This window comes from Natrix helvetica (genome assembly GCF_964273705.1).
Source record: "Natrix helvetica genome assembly, chromosome: 2".
Lineage (NCBI taxonomy): Eukaryota > Metazoa > Chordata > Lepidosauria > Squamata > Natricidae > Natrix > Natrix helvetica.
Genome location: NC_138552.1, coordinates 38,712,337 through 38,729,839, shown reverse-complemented (window position 1 = coordinate 38,729,839; position 17,503 = coordinate 38,712,337). Strand labels below are relative to the sequence as shown.

The 17,503-nt window shown below is 37.4% G+C and overlaps 1 protein-coding gene across 2 annotated transcripts in view; it reads right to left on the bottom strand.

Annotated features, from left to right (window-relative positions):
• Window positions 1-1,334: 1,334 nt before the first annotated feature.
• Window positions 1,335-17,503, bottom strand: part of ATG10 (autophagy related 10) — a 131,546-nt gene continuing 115,377 nt past the window's right edge. For both annotated transcript variants that reach the window (XM_081944548.1, XM_081944547.1), the window contains 3 exons: window positions 6,531-6,628; window positions 5,047-5,162; window positions 1,335-2,229 (listed from right to left, as the gene is read on the bottom strand). In XM_081944548.1, the coding sequence (XP_081800674.1) occupies window positions 5,051-5,162; window positions 6,531-6,628 (210 nt within the window). In that variant the 3' untranslated portion in view covers window positions 1,335-2,229; window positions 5,047-5,050. The remainder of the gene's footprint in view (window positions 2,230-5,046; window positions 5,163-6,530; window positions 6,629-17,503) is intronic.

Here is a 17,503-nt window from a genome sequence, read left to right as displayed (position 1 = left end):
TCTGCCATTAAAATAGTTAAACAGGGTCAAATGAATTAAATAATTATAGGTTAAATAATTACATAATTAAATATTACAATTATTTTATACAATAAAATATAATTAAGATACCAAATGACATTCAGACAACATGCCTCATGAATATATAAGAATCCAAATAAAAGTAGTGTCACCAACATGAGATATTTTATTTCATTTTTCTTATAAGGTACATATTTAGATCAAGGGAATGAAAATAGGGCTATTAAGACGAAGTTGGTATCACAACTCTTAGTTGCCTTCTATGTGTTTTAATGTGGTATGCACATTTGCATGTACAGACCGACAATAGAATACTCGGTTTAAAAATGTGCAAAGTTATACCATCAAACAAAAGTATTGTATTGTACTGTAGCTATTTTAAAGGATGCAAAATAATATATATTTACTAATTAGATGTTCTAAAATATTTTAAATAGTAAGCTTTACATGTATTTGTTTTCTATAACAAAATATAAAATTTAAAAAATCAAAGAAAAATGAAAAGGTTGGCATGGTTATATGGATATTACATTACAGTATAATCTTTCTCATATTGATATTATAGTAACTTTATTTATATGAAATCTATTTAATCTCTATGGAGATTTGCTTACTGCAGATGAGGAAAAGACATAAAGCTAAGAACAAGTCCCAAGTCTTAACTGTACCCTATAAATTACCTCAATACACCCTAATATGATGAAAGAAGCTAAAGTAATGATTTGTCTTTTTAATTATCAAAATACACTCGGCTTTTGAAAATTAACTTGTAATTGGAATAGTACAATATTTGAATATCTACACCATTTACCATAGTAAGAAATAGGCAGATTTTGTTGACAACTGATACTATTCTAATGGAAATGAAAACCAAGTAGAAGACACATACTATGCTAGGGTGCATCTCAGAGAAATAATTGACATTAATCAGGCAGTGACTAATTAAATAAGATAATTGAAATAAAAACCTGGCCATTTTCTGCTAATTGGTTTCATACATCGACTGCTAATTAACCTCTTGAAAGAGTAAGCCACAACCATACATAAGCATGTGTGTGCCTGTCTAGATTGTTGTACGCATGAAACAGACTTGTAAACAAAACCGTGGAACTCGTAATGTAAACTTTTTAGCACAGTTTATCTTTATGCAACTCTGTTGAAAAGAAAACCAGCTGGGGGGAAAAATCAGAAAACAAAGATTCATGTTATTTAGAGGACTTAATTCTCATTTGGTTTGGATTGGGCTGTTGCATATACTACTTTTTTCTAAGTCCAACATTTTTCTTTAAAGAAGTAGCATACAGAAAGACAAGTAGGTGTGAAAGCAGCTGCCATTTTATTTATGAGAATGACATCCAGACACGGTAACAGATTCTTTTCAAAGCCCATTTTGACCCCTTAGGCACTTTCCACCAGGTCTGGGTTATTTCTGGTATGGGACCCAGGCTAAGACATTTGATTGATAGACCATAAATTATAAGTTGGTGAAAGCTGCATCCCTTACTGCATTTTTATATCAAAGTTCTTCATTTCTACAGGAATAGGAAAGACATTTGAAAAAATAAAATTGCCACCGTTATATAAAATTGGTCATAAGTCATATAAATATTAGCCTATTTCAATATACTATAAAGCTTATAAATAGAAGCTGTAGCCAATAATAGTTTTCCTTATGTATGCACTGGCTTATTAACATTCTGTATGATTACATTTCATACTAAATCTTCAAAAGAAGAATGTTAAGTTATATTATCAGCTTTGCTCATGAGTCCTGCAGCAAGGCAACCGTTCACACAAATTATTCCTTTTCATTAATTTGCATAAGCTCCAACAGCAGTCAAGATAGAAAAATTGTTATAACTGTTCCTAGTTTCAGATGTTTTTGGCAATTGCTTATGTTTTTTTTTTATGATTTGAATCACTTGTCCAGGTGTTGCTCCAATATAGTTCTCTTACTTGTTTTGGGGGAGGACTATCTTTTCCCCACTTATAACAGTCAAATAAATTATAATATGAATCAATATTTGTATCCCGATGGCATCATGTATCCTGATTGAAATAAATCTTATTTGTAAACTGAATGTTCATTAGACTATATCAATGCAACATGGTCTCCACTGTTGTATTATTTTTAGCTCCAAGCATAAGTTAAATTACAAGGCTTGTGACACTTTATATTTCACCCAAATCCATATTTTTGTCCATAATCTGAAATGACAATGAAAAAGAAAACAGAAAATATGATTTGAATGAGATCAAAATATAAACATGAAGAAAATGATGAATCTAAACTGTTTTTGATAAATTTTGCTTTTCTTTTTCTTAGATTATTAGAATAATTACCTTAATATTTTAAAACAGATTCTCATTGCATAAATATTTAAGACAAATAACTATCACTGAAAACATGCTTTGAAAAAAACAAGCAATTTTAGATTCACTAGATGCAGTTATCACTGCAACATGTATTTGTTTATCCTAGAAAAAAACATAGTATGTGAAGGATCCTTCCATATTCATTTTATTACAGTTTTAAAATCCTAGATTTTATTCTTCTTAAGTGAGACTAATCTTATTAGTCATCATCATAAGTACTGTGTCATAAGTAACAATCATATAAAACGTGGAAAAGAAATTTTCTCTATAGAGAAACAGGGAAAATATCTCATTCCAGTTTCTCAACCATAGTGAAAATTATCGTTTATTTAATCTGCACTAGCCAGAGAATTGGAATGTTCACACAAAAACCATCAGTGTATAGTATTCTAAAGAATAGTGTAAAATCAATGGAAATATACAAAATATAATATATAAGCCATATAATAAAAATAAAAGCAACAAACTCACCTTCTAGAGATCACCTTTTAGAAAATCCATACTCCCATTTTAGATATAGATGATCTTGTATGCCTCCCCGTGTTTAGACAGAGCTGTTCAATTTTGACATAGATGGCCTCTTTGACCCCTAACTGACCACAGTTTAGTTTGAAAGAGGGGTCAAAGAGGCCATTTATGTCAAAATTGAACAGCCTTCTCTCAACAGAGGGAAGGGATATGACATCATCTATTTCCAATCTACAACACAGTCCTTTCAACAATTCCAAGAAGGTTCCACATCCATTTGCACTATTCAGGTGACCCTGACAACACAGATAAACTTCCAGGGGGCCTCAACAGCTCTCTAAAAGAATGCAAATGACCAGATGTCTGCAAGGAGCATAAATCCTTCCATTCCCCACCATCCGGAGCTGAAGAATCAGAGTCACAGCTGAAGAAGCTTCTTGGATAATACAATACAATACAATACAATACAATACAATAGTAGAGTTGGAAGGGACCTTGGAGGTCTTCTAGTCCAACCCCCTGCCTAGGCAGGAAACCCTATACCGTTTCAGACAAATAGCTATCCAACATCTTCTTAAAGACTTCCAGTGTTGGGGCATTCACAACTTCTGGAGGCAAGCTGTTCCACTGATTAATTGTTCTCACTGTCAGGAAATTTCTCCTCATTTCTAAGTTGCTTCTCTCCTTGATTAGTTTCCACCCATTGCTTCTTGTTCTACCCTCAGGTGCTTTGGAGAATAGTTTGACTCCCTCTTCTTTGTGGCAACCTCTGAGATATTGGAATAATGCTATCATGTCTCCCCTAGTCCTTCTTTCTCTTAAGCTAAACATACCCAGTTCCTGCAACCGTTCTTCATATGTTTTAGTCTCCAGTCCCCTAATCATCTTTGTTGCTCTTCTCTGCACTCTTTCTAGAGTCTCCACATCTTTTTTACATCGTGGCGACCAGAACTGAATGCAGTATTCCAAGTGTGGCCTTACCAAGGCATTATAAAGTGGTATTAACACTTCACGTGATCTTGATTCTATCCCTCTGTTGATGCAGCCTAGAACTGTGTTGGCTTTTTTGGCAGCTGCTGCACACTGCTGGCTCATATTTAAATGGTTGTCCACTAGGACTCCAAGATCCCTTTCACAGTTACTACTACTGAGTAAGGTATCACCTATACTGTACCTGTGCATTCCGTTTTTGTTGCCTAAATGTAGAACCTTACTCTTTTCACCATTGAATTTCATTTTATTAGATAGTGCCCAATGTTCAAGTTTGTCAAGATCCTTCTGTATCTTAAGCCTATCTTCTGGAGTGTTGGCTATTCCTGCCAGCTTGGTATCATCTGCAAATTTGATGAGTTCCCCATTTATTCCCTCATCCAAATCATTGATGAAGATGTTGAAGAGTACTGGGCCTAAAACAGAGCCTTGGGGTACTCCACTGCATACTTCCCTCCATGTAGATGCAGTTCCATTGAGAACTACACGTTGAGTGCGGTTGGTCAGCCAGTTACCAATCCATCTGGTGGTGATGCTGTCTAACCCACATTCTTCTACTTTATCTAATAGTAGGTTATGGTCCACCTTATCAAAAGCCTTACTGAAATCCAAGTAAACTATATCAACGGCATTCCTCTGGTCCACTAATTTTGTCACATTATCAAAGAATGCAATAAGATTAGTCTGGCATGATCTGTTTTTGACAAATCCATGTTGGCTTTTGGCTATTACTTTGTTTGCTTCTAGGTGTTCGCAAATTCGTTGCTTGATTATTTTTTCCAGAATCTTTCCTGGTATTGAGGTTAGGCTGATAGGTCTGTAGTTTCCTGGATAAGAAGTGGAACATCTTCAAAGAAAAACAAGAAAGTCCAGTTGCCTCTTCAAAAAGCACCTTTGGGACATTTCTGGCTTTTTGAAAGAGTTTGAATAGTTGGCTTTGGCCTGGGGACCCAATGCGGGCTGTTTGTGTCATACTGGAGGTGGCTGATAGACTGAGATAAGACTCCACCTCCATCCCATGTACATCTTGCTCTGTTCCTTCCCATCTTTGATGATGTTTAATCATTTTTAATTTTAATATGTATTTTAATATTTTATCTTACTGTTTTTACTTAGTTGTAAGCTGTCTAGAGTTGCCCTTTGTGGAGATGAATGGCATAAAAAATAAATAATGACATCCTTATACTTTACCTCTTTAATCAGCACCTGTAGTCTCTTCCAAATTAGCTTTTGCATAACTCAAAGGCAGATGGAGACCCACAACTGGGCCAACAACACTCAACCATGAAATAATGTAGTTTGTATGCCTACAAAGAAAAAAGAAAATGTACATTTCTATTGAGAGGAATAGTAATGAAATATTCCAAGTACCTTTGAAAGTTGGGCACATGCAGCTTATAAAAAAGAGCACTTTGTAAAACAATTTACATTATTGGCAATTCTAACTTTCCAGTACAGCATATTTTGAGACAGATACAGTTGTTAGACATCTCTGCAGAGGATTAATTAATTGCAAGAGATACCACCATAAACTCTTTTAGTTGGTGATTGTGAAATCATTTTACTACAATTGTTTATCCTTTAAGTATAAGAAGACAATTCAACTCGGGAGGGAGGTGTTACTAAAAAAAATCCCGTTTTAAATAAGAAAAGCTACAAATATTGTAAATGAAATTCAACCTGATCTGAATCATATGGGGAACCTGTAATGTAATAAAAGCACAAAGTCACATATTACTGAAAGCTCTTTTGGAAAGGAATGTTGGAAACGTTGTTTAAAGACCATAGAACTGGACTTTGATGAATTTTAAAAAGCATCAAGTTATTTGTAAAGTAACCCAAGTAAATGGACAACCCGACACTGATCTGAGAGTATAGCTTATTTTCTTCTCACATTTCTCTATTTTAGGCATTCAACTGAATTTTTTAGTGTTTTGAGAAATATGAGAAAGCTTAAATTCTCATCCCTGGACAGCAGTAGGACTGAACTGCTACCTGCAAAAATAACAAAGAGAAGAATTGTAGTTGGTGGCTTCCTACTATCAGAGCCAGATTATAGTCAAACACGTCTCTTGAACCTAAGAAAACAGACTTTAATCAATACAAAGCAATACTAGGTGGCAGACAAAGAAAATGGGAAGATGCTCAAAACACAATTGTAACTAAATTTAACAAAGAAAAAGAAAAACAGCAGAAGCCAATTTAGCTTCATAAAAATGTTAGTGACAATCTGGAAAAAAAGACATATATAGCAGGTAAGGACATTAAGTGAGGCCACTAAGGAAAAATGTGTACTAGTATTCTAGATTTGTAGAAATAATGCCAAGGAAAGAAAGATCAGAATGTGTTAAACCAGCAAAGAATAGAAAGCAAAAATCAAGCTGCTCAAACTAAAGAACAAAAAAAAAAACAATATCTAGTTAGTCCTTGACTTACAACCATTCTTCAACAACTGTTTGAAGTTATGACGGTGGAACTATATGAACTATGAAACTATAAGAATTATAACAGTAAGCTTAGGAATTAGCACCTTATTTTGTAACCTTCCTCCCCCCCCCCCGCTATAGGAAACATGGATGGTTCTTAGGCAATAGTTCAGCATCAAAAATACACTATTGATTTTTTTCATGAAATATTTAAGGTTGGGTTTGAGAATGTACACTGGTATTACTCACTTTTTTTGTTTATGTAAATTGGATAATACTGAAGACATGAATTCATTTGTCCTGCAGGGATGAAGTACAAAGAAAGGCTGACCAAGTAATGGATGTTCCTGAAAAGAGATGATCTGGTTAACAGTGTAAATGCATTTTTAGTACACAAGGGTCCCCATCCCTGGGTCCAGACCCACTAGCGGGCTGCAGCCCGTTCAGAACTGAGCTGCGCGAGTGGTGGGCAAGAGTGTGTGCGCAGCTCTACTTGCATGAATGGCAGGGGCTTGTGTGAGTGGCAGGCACATGTGCAAGACGTGGGTACTTGCACTCACGTGCCAAGCTCCACTTGTGCGAGTGTGCCTACCAATCACACAGAACCATCCCCTCTTCCTCCATCTGCCAGGCTGCCAAGCCGGAAAGATTGGGGACCGTTGATCTAACAAGCCTGAGGCATGAAATTATAAATAAATGAAAATAGTATAAACTATCTTCATTTATTTAACTACAAAAGTATCAACATGATTAAATAACAAAATTTAAATAACTATAACTGTACACAATTGTAGTTATAATGATAACATTCATAAAATACTGCATTTAACTTAAAATGTACCATAAAATATTATTCTTAAAATATTAGTCATAGGAAAAATTATTTAGCATTTGAACATTAAGGATGTTTAACAAGATTATAAGCTCATGGTAAATTCCAAATAGACAACATTCTAAATCGTTTTTTAAAAATATCACACAAGAAAATAATGCCAGGACAGGGGTTGGGCAGGTTAAAATGCATAAAATGTTAAAATAAGAATAATTACGAATTTCCAAGCTACGTTTGTATTAACAAAAGGATTTGCAGAGATGAATAAATTTAACTCTGAATATAAATGATTTACTGTTCTTTTTCAGTCCAGACCTACTGCTAAGTGCTAAACCAATATTGGTGTTATTGAAATTGTATTAGTCATAATTGGGCTTGGCAATCAGAATTTACATTTGGCTCATAAACATTTTGATTATATTCCTGTAGTTTAGTAGCACTAACAAAATAAACTTTGCTACTTTGTCACAACCTTTTTCGCATCCTTTTTTTAAACTGGACCCCCAAAAAGCGTAGCAGCGAGAAATATAATTTAACTGAGTAATGAGAATAAAAAATATAACTATAATCATATATTTAAGAAGAATTTAATGTATTTAAGATAATCTTAGCTATATATATGATTATTATTTTTACATTTACCAGCTTACATTAGCATGAGACTATTGCATGTTCTTTTTCTACAAATCAAATGCTCTTTTATTTTTGGAGATATAAACACACACATTTTCATATCTGTCTTATGCTATCCGGAAGTGGTCATATATGATTTTCTAGATGTTCATGAATTTCAATTCTCAATTTGACTAGAAATTAAAATGTTCTTATCCTATAGCTCTATATTTAAACTCTGAAACGCTGAAAGATTTTGGAAATTAACAATTCAGTCAGTGTAACAAATTTATCATCTTTAATTTTGTACAAAATATAATGTAGCAATGAATTTATAAGGATATGCAATATAGTGCAAAAATATACATTGAAACTATAACATTTATCGAACTGAAGATAGAAGAATATTAAATATGTTTTAGGTTCCTTTTATTTCAATCCTGTAGATCCCAACTATAAATGCATGCAAAGATATTACCATCTGTTACTCATATAAATGAACTGATGTCATTTTTCATTATAAAATAAGTGCCAAACTGGGAAAAAACTTTACTGTTGCATCAGAAAAACTTAAAAGACTTGTTGCAAAGACAGATTTCTGGAAAAGAACCAAGTCTTGAAACTGGCAATAAAATTTGTATTATCAAAATTTCATCCATTATCTATTATTAACTATGTATTAACAAATGAATGTCAACTTTTAGTGAAAAAATAGAGAGAATTTTTCTAGGTTGATATACCCCCAACCTCCTTCAGGTCTTCTAAAGATACACATACTGCAGTGGTGGGTTTCAAAAATTTTTAGAACCTATTCTGTAGGTGTGGCCTATTTTGTGGGTGTGGCTTAGCGGTCATGTGACCGGGTGGGAGTGACCAACTTGTAAATGTGGTGAAACTCATTTAACAATGCTCTTGCTTAGCAACCAAAATTTTGGGCTCAATTGTGATCATAAGTTCTCTTCCTTTTTCTTTCTTTCTTTCTTTTTCTTCCTTCCTTCCTTCCTTCTTCCTTTCTTTCTTGTGTCTCTCTCTCCCTCTTTCTTTCCTTCCTTCCTTTCTTTCCTTCCTTCCTTTCTTGTGTCTCTCTCTCCCTTTCTTTCTTTCCTTCCTTTCTCTTCCTTTCTTCCTTCCTTCTTCTTTCTTTCTTGTGTCTCTCTCCCCCACTTTTTTTCTTCAATCCCTCTTGTGCCTCTCTCTCCCTCTTTCTTTCTTTCCTTCCTTTCTCTTCCTCTTTCTTCTTTCCTTCCTTCTTTCTTTCTTGTCTCTCTCCCCCACTTATTTCCTCCCTCCCTCCCTTCCTTCCCTCCATCCTTCTTGTGTCTCTCTCTCTCCAACATTCTTTCTCTTTCTATCTTTGTCTCTCTCTCTCCCTTCCTTCCTTTCTCTCTTACTCTTTCTTTCTCACCCCCCCCTCTCACACACACATACCTTCCAGTTGGCGAAAATTTCTGTTTTGCCAGCTGGGAGGCTGGCAAAGAAGCCTCGTTTTCCCTGCCGCCCATGGCACTTCACTTGCTGCAACTCGGACAATGGGGAGGTGGGAGTAGCGCTGTCCGGGTTTGAGGAACGGATGTTCCTTCTGCTCAGCTCCTGCCAGCCGAAGGAAAAGCCCCGGGGAGACGGGCTCTGCGCGCTGCTCTGCTGGACTGCCGATCCTCCGCTGACCCCTAAAGAAGAAGGATCGGCTGCGGCAGTCCGGCAGAGCAGCGCGCGGAGCCCGTCTCCCCGGGGCTTTTCCTTCGGCTGACAGGACGAGGAGGAGAGAGAAGCCGCTTATCTTGTGTAAGATAAGACAGGCAGGCGGGTGGGCGCGTGACTCTGCCGGAGAAAACGTAGAAGGCGCGGAATCAGCTCTGCCTGGAGGCAAAAAGCTTGGACCTTCCCCCCGCGCACCCGTCAGCCAAAACCTCCCTGGAGGCTTCGGCTGGTGGGCAAGCAGGGGTGGTGGTGGCTCCGAGCCTTCTCGCCTTCAGACAGAGCTGATTCTGCCTTCAGACAGAGCTGATTCTGCATCTTCTACGTTGTCCTGGGCAGAGTCATGCGCCCACCAGCTTGCCTGTCTTATCTTACACAACATAAGCGGCTTCTCTCTCCTCCTCGTCCTGCCAGCCGAAAGAAAAGCCCCGGGGAGACGGGCTCCGCGCGCTGCTCTGTCGGACTGCCGCAGCCGATCCTTCTTCTTTAGGGGTCAGCGGAGGATCGGCAGATCGGCAGTCCAGTAAGACTTGTCTTACACAAGTTGGCCAGCTGAAGCCTCCCGCCTTTCCTGAGCAGCTGGCAGCTGCAAGAGGTGCGAAGGGGAGGCAGGTGGGCTTTGCAACCCGAAGGCTGGCATTTGATCTCTGCAGCGTAAACCAGCTTGGGCGGGACTTCTCCAGTCGCACCCGAGCTGGTGGAGCGCAGGCAAGCGCCGTCCCGTGAAAGGGGCGGGGCAGGAAACTTACTTCCAGGTTCATTCGCCAACCGGATCGTGCGATCCCGTGCGATCCGGTAGAAACCCACCACTGACATACTGCCACGGTAATAAAGTCCATCCATTTTGATACTGGTTCAGAGGTGGGTTGCTGCCACTTCAGCCTGGTTCAGCTGAACTGGTAGTGGAATTCAGGCCTGGGTCGCAGAACCAGCAGTGACACAGGCCTGCCATGCCCCTGAACCGGTGCCCTTGTTGCCGCTTGGCCACCACCATTTTGGATTTTAGCGACTGTGCGTGCGCAGTTCACTGTAAATTGTTTTGTGCATGCCCGCAGAACAATTTACATTGAATAGCGCACATTGCGCGTGGGTTGCAAACCAGCAGTAATGCCGGCAGCAACACACCCCTCTACTGGTTTTTTTCCCTTTATTTTCACATTTCCTATTATGATAGTTTTCTCTAGAGACAGGCCTTTTCATAATGTATCTAAAATAAGATAATTTATCATTTGTGTGTTGAGTGAGAAGTTTGGACTAATTTTTGTTTCCTACGTTACCCATATACTCTCAGAATCTCCTCCAACATAAAAGTTCAAACGCACCAATAGTCTATCAAACTTCTTCAAAGTCCCACTTTGCTATTATACAGTCTCGCAGGCAAAACCATTGATTGTGTAAGTTTGATCTTTGTAAGTATAGACAGGAGACAGCATCTGAATATCATTTTATGTTTTCATACCAAGCTTTAGTGTGTATTTGTTTGGTGCTACTTCTTTTACTCTTAACAGTCCATCCAAAAGAGCATGACATGTCCTTTCTCTAATACTACAAATACAACTAAACAGCCAGTGTGTTGTAGTAGTTGAATTATCAATCTGCTTGTTTCAAACTGGCACCATTCAAATGTGTTGAAGCAGAGTCCCCTTGCCCCTAACTAGCCTGTGCTGACTGGAGATAAAGTTATTGTCTAACATGCTTAGATGCTGTCAGGTTGCAAAAGAATGGTCTCTTCTGTTCTTGTAGAAAGAAAATAATTTGCAGGAATCAAAACACATACAGTGTGATGGCCCATGCTATCAGCCAGATTCCCATGTTTAGAGAAGTATTATGTAGTAAAAAATTGAGCTGTCCTAAATATTTGATGCTGTTTCCCTCTTAAATGGCTCATCCCCTAACAATTCTTCAATATCCTTTTCTCCCTCCATGCACCAATAGCTCTTGAAATAGCTCTGGAAGCAACTCTTTATACTTTAGTTTTGCCAAAACTATGAGACTGAGAATCAAAGAAACAAACAACAGCACAGGAAATAGGAAAGAAACTGATTTAAAAGTTCCAAAGTACAGAACTGAAAAACAACTATATGAAATTTTTATTATTATGCGTGTCAGGCAAGTTCAAGAATTCTCCCCACACACAAATGGTAAAATTTGGTTTCCATATGTCAGATTTGCGTATACGTTACTGAAAGGAAACATGACTCACACTGACCCACATACAGTAAACACAAACCCATTTAAATGGGAAAAAATAGTCATAATTTAATCTTTTTGTGAGTGAAATTGCTATTTCAGTGGCTCAACTCCTGATTAATATCTATCTGAAATTTGTCTGAGCAAATCCAATATCTTGAAACAAAAAAATATTTTGTAGACAGGAATAAATAAATCAAATATTATGTTTTCTTCTAGAATGTTTTGTTTCTACAAAGTGAATAATGTCATGTAAATCAAAAAGCATTTCTTATAATGTGTTTGTAAACTTGTGTTTGTAAACTTGTTTCTCTCAATATATTCATTCTCCCATTCATATTACCCCTTCCAATTTCCATGGCTTTTTAAACAAAAGTTTTCACTTAGTTTTATTGCTCAAAATCTTTCAATATGAATGGATCAGAATTTTGTAAATTAAATGATAATTTCATCTTCTACAATGCAGCAATCCAAACAGAAAAAACAGACAAACAGCTCTGATATTTAAAAAAACAGAGTTTTTATTGATGCATGATTTGGTTTCTAAAAACATGTACTTTGAACATGTGAGGGTGTAAGTTTCTTTTGGCAATGTGCTAAATCTATCTAGGGAAGAGTTTATTTTTTTCTGGTTTCATATTATTTACCCTTGTTTTATCTGACCAAATACAATATTTCCACTAAATCATTTCCATTAGACATCAATGCAAATGTATATGAATTGTTCTTTTTTTCACCTCCTGAGAAAGCAATCATTATTCCCCCCCATAACCGGACCTTTCCATTGAGATTATACAACTTTAAAGAGTAAGCTTACAGTGAGATAATACCTAAAATAATATGTGAAATATAATCCATGTCAAATTTCAATTAACAACAAATGTCACTTTTGGGTAATGGATACCGCAAGGTAATTAGTTCTGGATAGCTGGTATTGTATGTTTTACTTCTCTTCCCCCAAACAGCAGGTATTTTGTTATCGGTACATTTCCTGTAACAGCACCATTTATTTTCCCTGTCATAACTGGAACTTCTCCAGTGGTAATGGCTTCTATTTTCTCCAGTGCTACATTAAACTGCCTTGGAGCATTCATCATAGCATTTATGGCCACTCCATTTCTCCTGCAGTGGAAAGGGACTGTTGTCCAAAACATCCTGTCTCATCCAGTTTGCATGATGTAGCTTTGATGAAAATCATTCACAGAGGTATGCCAAGCTTTTATCAAGGGCAGCAGAAAATGGTTGTACTTGAACTTGCTTTTAGTACCCCAAGTATCTCATCTGTTCTTCAGGCTGAGGAATCGGGAGGGGAGGGTATTTAATTAGAATTACTGAAAACATTAAATTATAATCTAGTTAAATTAAAATAGTCACACCTTTCATTTATTTAAATCAATCAAATGACAAATTTCCAAATAGTACAATGTAGCCTCATTAATAAAAGATAGAGCAGAACAATTAATTCCTGTGATTTGGATATTGTGTTTAATATATATTTAAATGCATTAGCATTTTTAGCAAATGCATAATAGTGCTGGTTCATTTTCAGTTTTTGATCCACTAAGACAGGAGTCCTCAAACTTTTTAAACATGCGGCCAATTCATAGTCTCTCAGATGGGTGGGAGTGGCTAGGTGATCTTGATGGGCGTGGCTAGGTGGTCATGTGACTGGGTAGGCATGGCTAGGTGATCATGTGACTGAGTAGGCGTGGCCAATTTAGCAATTCCTTAAACAATACACACAAATTAAACTTTAATTTGTTTTGCTCCTGGGGGTGTTTTATTTGCTTTTGTTTGCATGTTGCTCTTTTGGTTGACTTTTTTTTTTACTAGATCATTTTTTAAGTTGTTTAGGAGTCTAGTGATCCACTTCAGGAAACTCAATTTTACAGCAATTCTTCTCAGCCCCAAGGAGCTTATAATCAACATCTCTCTCTCTCTCTCTCTCTCTCTCTCTCTCTCTCTCTCTCTCTCTCTCTCTCTCTTTCCATCCCTCTCTCTATTTCTTTCTATCTCTGTCTCTTGTCTCTCTCTCTCTTTCCATCCCTCTCTCTATTTCTTTCTATCTCTGTCTCTTGCCTCTCTCTCTCTTTCCCTTTCTCTCTTTCTCTCTCTCTCTGTCCCCTGGGAAGGGAAAGGAACCCCTGAACTGGTGCTGGATGGTAGGAATGTGATGTCCGGAGATTGATGAGCGCCATGCCGAAAATCAGCTGGCCGGCAGGGAGGAGGGGCAATCCCGTGGTCTCCCCAAAAGTAACACATCTCTTGTTGCTTGAAACTTGAAGACCAGTCGGGCCAGCAGGTGGGCGAGCAGGCAGCCCTCATCCTCCAATCCAGTCCTCCTGAAGCAGTCTGCCGGCCAGGAGGCCTCCTCGCACCCTGTTTTTGGCTGGCAGAGTGCTTCTGGAAGCCGGGAAGGCCAAAAACCTGGCACACGGAGGTGCCAGGTTTTTGGCACCTCCGCGTGCCAAAAACGTTGGCCTTACCTTCCAGTTCCAGCCCGCGGGGCTCGCAAAGGTCAGTCCTGCGCTCGGCCAAAGGCAGGGCGGGTCGATGTGAGCAAGACAGCCTTGTGATCCCATGCGGGCCAGATTAATGGCTTTGGCGGGATGTATCCAGCCTGTGGGCCATAGTTTGAGGACTCCTGCACTAGGATAAAGTTGTCATAGAGTTGGAAAATGAATCTGGAGCAAGAGACAATAGGTCCTACTCTTTTTCCTATGTAACATTTTTTACTTGTACATTTGGTTTTGTTTTCTACATATAATTTTGCATCTCAATTCAAATTCATTCTATTTCTTTTAGCCCACTTTTTTCAAATCTATAAAGACTGTTTTGAACATCTGTCTTCCACAGTATTAGCTAATCTATCCAAGTTTGCATCATCTGCCTATCTGACAAGCATTCACTTCCCTACTTTATCCAAATCATTAATGAAAATAACAAACCAAGGTTGATCCTTGAGACATCCCACTTGATACCCCTCTCCAATTATAAGAATCCATTAATATGCATTCTTTCAGTAGGAGTATTGAGCCATAATTAATGTATCCACTTAATTACTATGTCATCAGCCCACACTTAACCAGTTTGCTAATCAGCATGACAAGATATTTTATCAAATGTTTTGCTAAAATCAAAATATACAGTTTATGTCTACAACATTCCCACAAACTGCTAAGGAAGTTGTTCCATTGAAACATGAAATAAAATTTGCCTGGCAGATTTATTTTGGTCAAAGATGTGGTAACTTTTGTTAATCAATGTTTCTTAATGTTTCTATTCCCCTGTACTTCTTGACCAGGATTTCTGATAAAGTTTCAACCAGACTATCCAGTACGGTAGGTACTTCTGAATGCAATTCAGTTAGTTCTAGAGATTCAGCCAGAGGAAATAAATATTTACTCTCAATCTTTAATTTTGTTTGTTCTTCTTATTTCCTTTAGACCAGTGTTTCCCAATCTCAGCAATTTTCCCAATCTAGCAATTCCCAGCTAGCATGGGAGTTGAAGTTCTCACATCTTAAAAGTTACTGAGATTGAGAAATACTGCTCTAGACTTTGGAAATTCTTAGTCATCCAGCTCATGGTTGTCCCAAAGGTGGTTTTTCAAAAGTCAACTGGACTTGTTTTTCCTGAATTGAAATGAAGAAGCTTCTTGGATGAAAAGTGAAATGTCTTCAAAAGAAAACGAAGTCCTGTTATCTTTTGAAAAAGAACCTTTGAGACTTCTCTAGCCTGGTTAAAAACTTAAGTACAGATGTTGTTCAATTTACAACCATATGAGCTTGCGGGTCATTGCCATGATTGTTAAGTGAAACCATTGTTCATTGTAGGCCTTTTTTCCCCCAGAAATTGGAAGTAGAGTCTGGTTTTGGTGGGGCGGGAGGGTCATAAATTATGGTCACATGATTTTGAGATGCTGTAAATGTAGGTCAGTTGCTGAGCACCAAAAATGTGGTCATGTGACTGGGAGATCAGTCATCAAAACTTTGTATCCATATGGTAAGTTCCTTTTTCAAGTCCATCAGAACTTTGAACGACTGCTAAGCAACCAGTTAAAGACTACCTGTAGCACTCATATAATGCCAGCTTTTGAACAAGAGCGGCCACATGGGTTAAAAAAGATGCTGATGCAGATCAGGGAAGATACGGAGGGACACAAGATTCCTCCCTGCTCCTCCCGCTCTTCCTTCCCCCTTCCATTCCCAGCAGACAGTTAAGTGGCTGCTGCTGAGTGGGAGAGGCAGTGAGGAATTGTAAAACTGACTGGGGAACTGTCAAAGACGATTGAAAATGAAGATCATGTGAACACAACAGCAGCCAGTAGCACTAAAACAGTTAAAACTTTCTCAAATTTCATGGGTCCTGGATTTTGGATGCATTCTATACATTAGTCCATTTGCGGTATCTTGTTTTTAAAATTGTTGCCCAATGACGCATCATTTTTCCAAGTTAAAAGGTCACAACGAGGGGAGTTTTAGTAATATATAGATATTTCTAAATATTATATTGACATAATCTGGATTGGTAACATTTTTGATAATAATACATCTAAAGAATATTTTTGTTTTTCGCATTCTTCTCAAGATTCAGTCATTTTGTGACTTAGCGGTATACACAAGGTCTCAGGAACACTATTGAACTCCTCGCTGGTTTTAAGTTCTTTCTTCCATGGACATAGACATACTTCCGTGCAATGGCATGTTATACAATAGGATACCATAGGCATAATAGAATTTTCCTAGAATTCCCCAAAAGAGAGGTCCCTAAATCACACTTTCAGAAAATTGATTCTGTAATTCCAGCATTTCTGCCCAAAGACTTCGCTCTGTCAGGTGGGTCCAGGTTTTCCTAATCAACAGGGATTTCTGAAAGCAACTTCGGGGGCCTCAGTTTAGCACAGTCTTTGTATACCTGAGCAACTCTGACCTGTGTTCCACGGTTATTATTTGAATTTCTAATGGCCCAACAACTAGAAAGAGATTCATCTGCACTTGTGATCTCACTATATTTTCTGCATACAAAAAGGGGAGCCTAAATGCAAAATCATAGTGTATATGTATATGCAAAATATTAAATATGTCATAGAATTAAAGTTATAGAATTATATTTATCTGTGATTTATTGTGATTATCTTATTTAATCATGTAAGAACATATTGAGGACTAGCTGTACATCTCTCCCAGTGTCAATTACAACCCAATATACTAGGGAGTTTTCTTTGGTGCTTCTTGCTGTAGGTTCAGCTACTATATCTCTTTGCCCTGTCTCCCAATGTGATTCCCACATATGATTGATTACATGTAGGATCATGTCCTTCAGTTGCCTCTGCTCACTCAAGACATGCTAGCTCATCATTCATCCAGAATTCCAGAAATATACATTCAATATTTCTGAAGCTGTGTTTTAATTAATATTATGGAGCAAAATCATTATAACATCATTTTAAAAACCAAACTTCATAGTCTTTCTGTTACCACTACCTTAGCAATGTAATCTTTCTTAGTTTAATCACTCTTCTAATTCAGAATGAACATAGTCTGTCATTACAATCCATGAGTGGTCAAAAACAATGATGACTACATTATTAAATGTTTAACAGTAGTGACTGTTTGAAAGATTGGTTTTTGTTCATAATTAACTGGCGCTATAGAGAACAATTGTGTCAGGCATACAGTTGTAGCAAACAAAATCCCACAAAGCAGATGAAGGCAAATTATAACTCTGTAGCTTATAACAGAACAAGAACAATTAGTAGTGCTAGAAACTACTTTCCAGAAACAGCATAAAGTATTATCAATATATGCTAATAACATGATACAACTTTATATGATTGTTGCAGATATATTTTTACATCATTATGCTGCGCTAACTTTACTAAGTAATCCTAT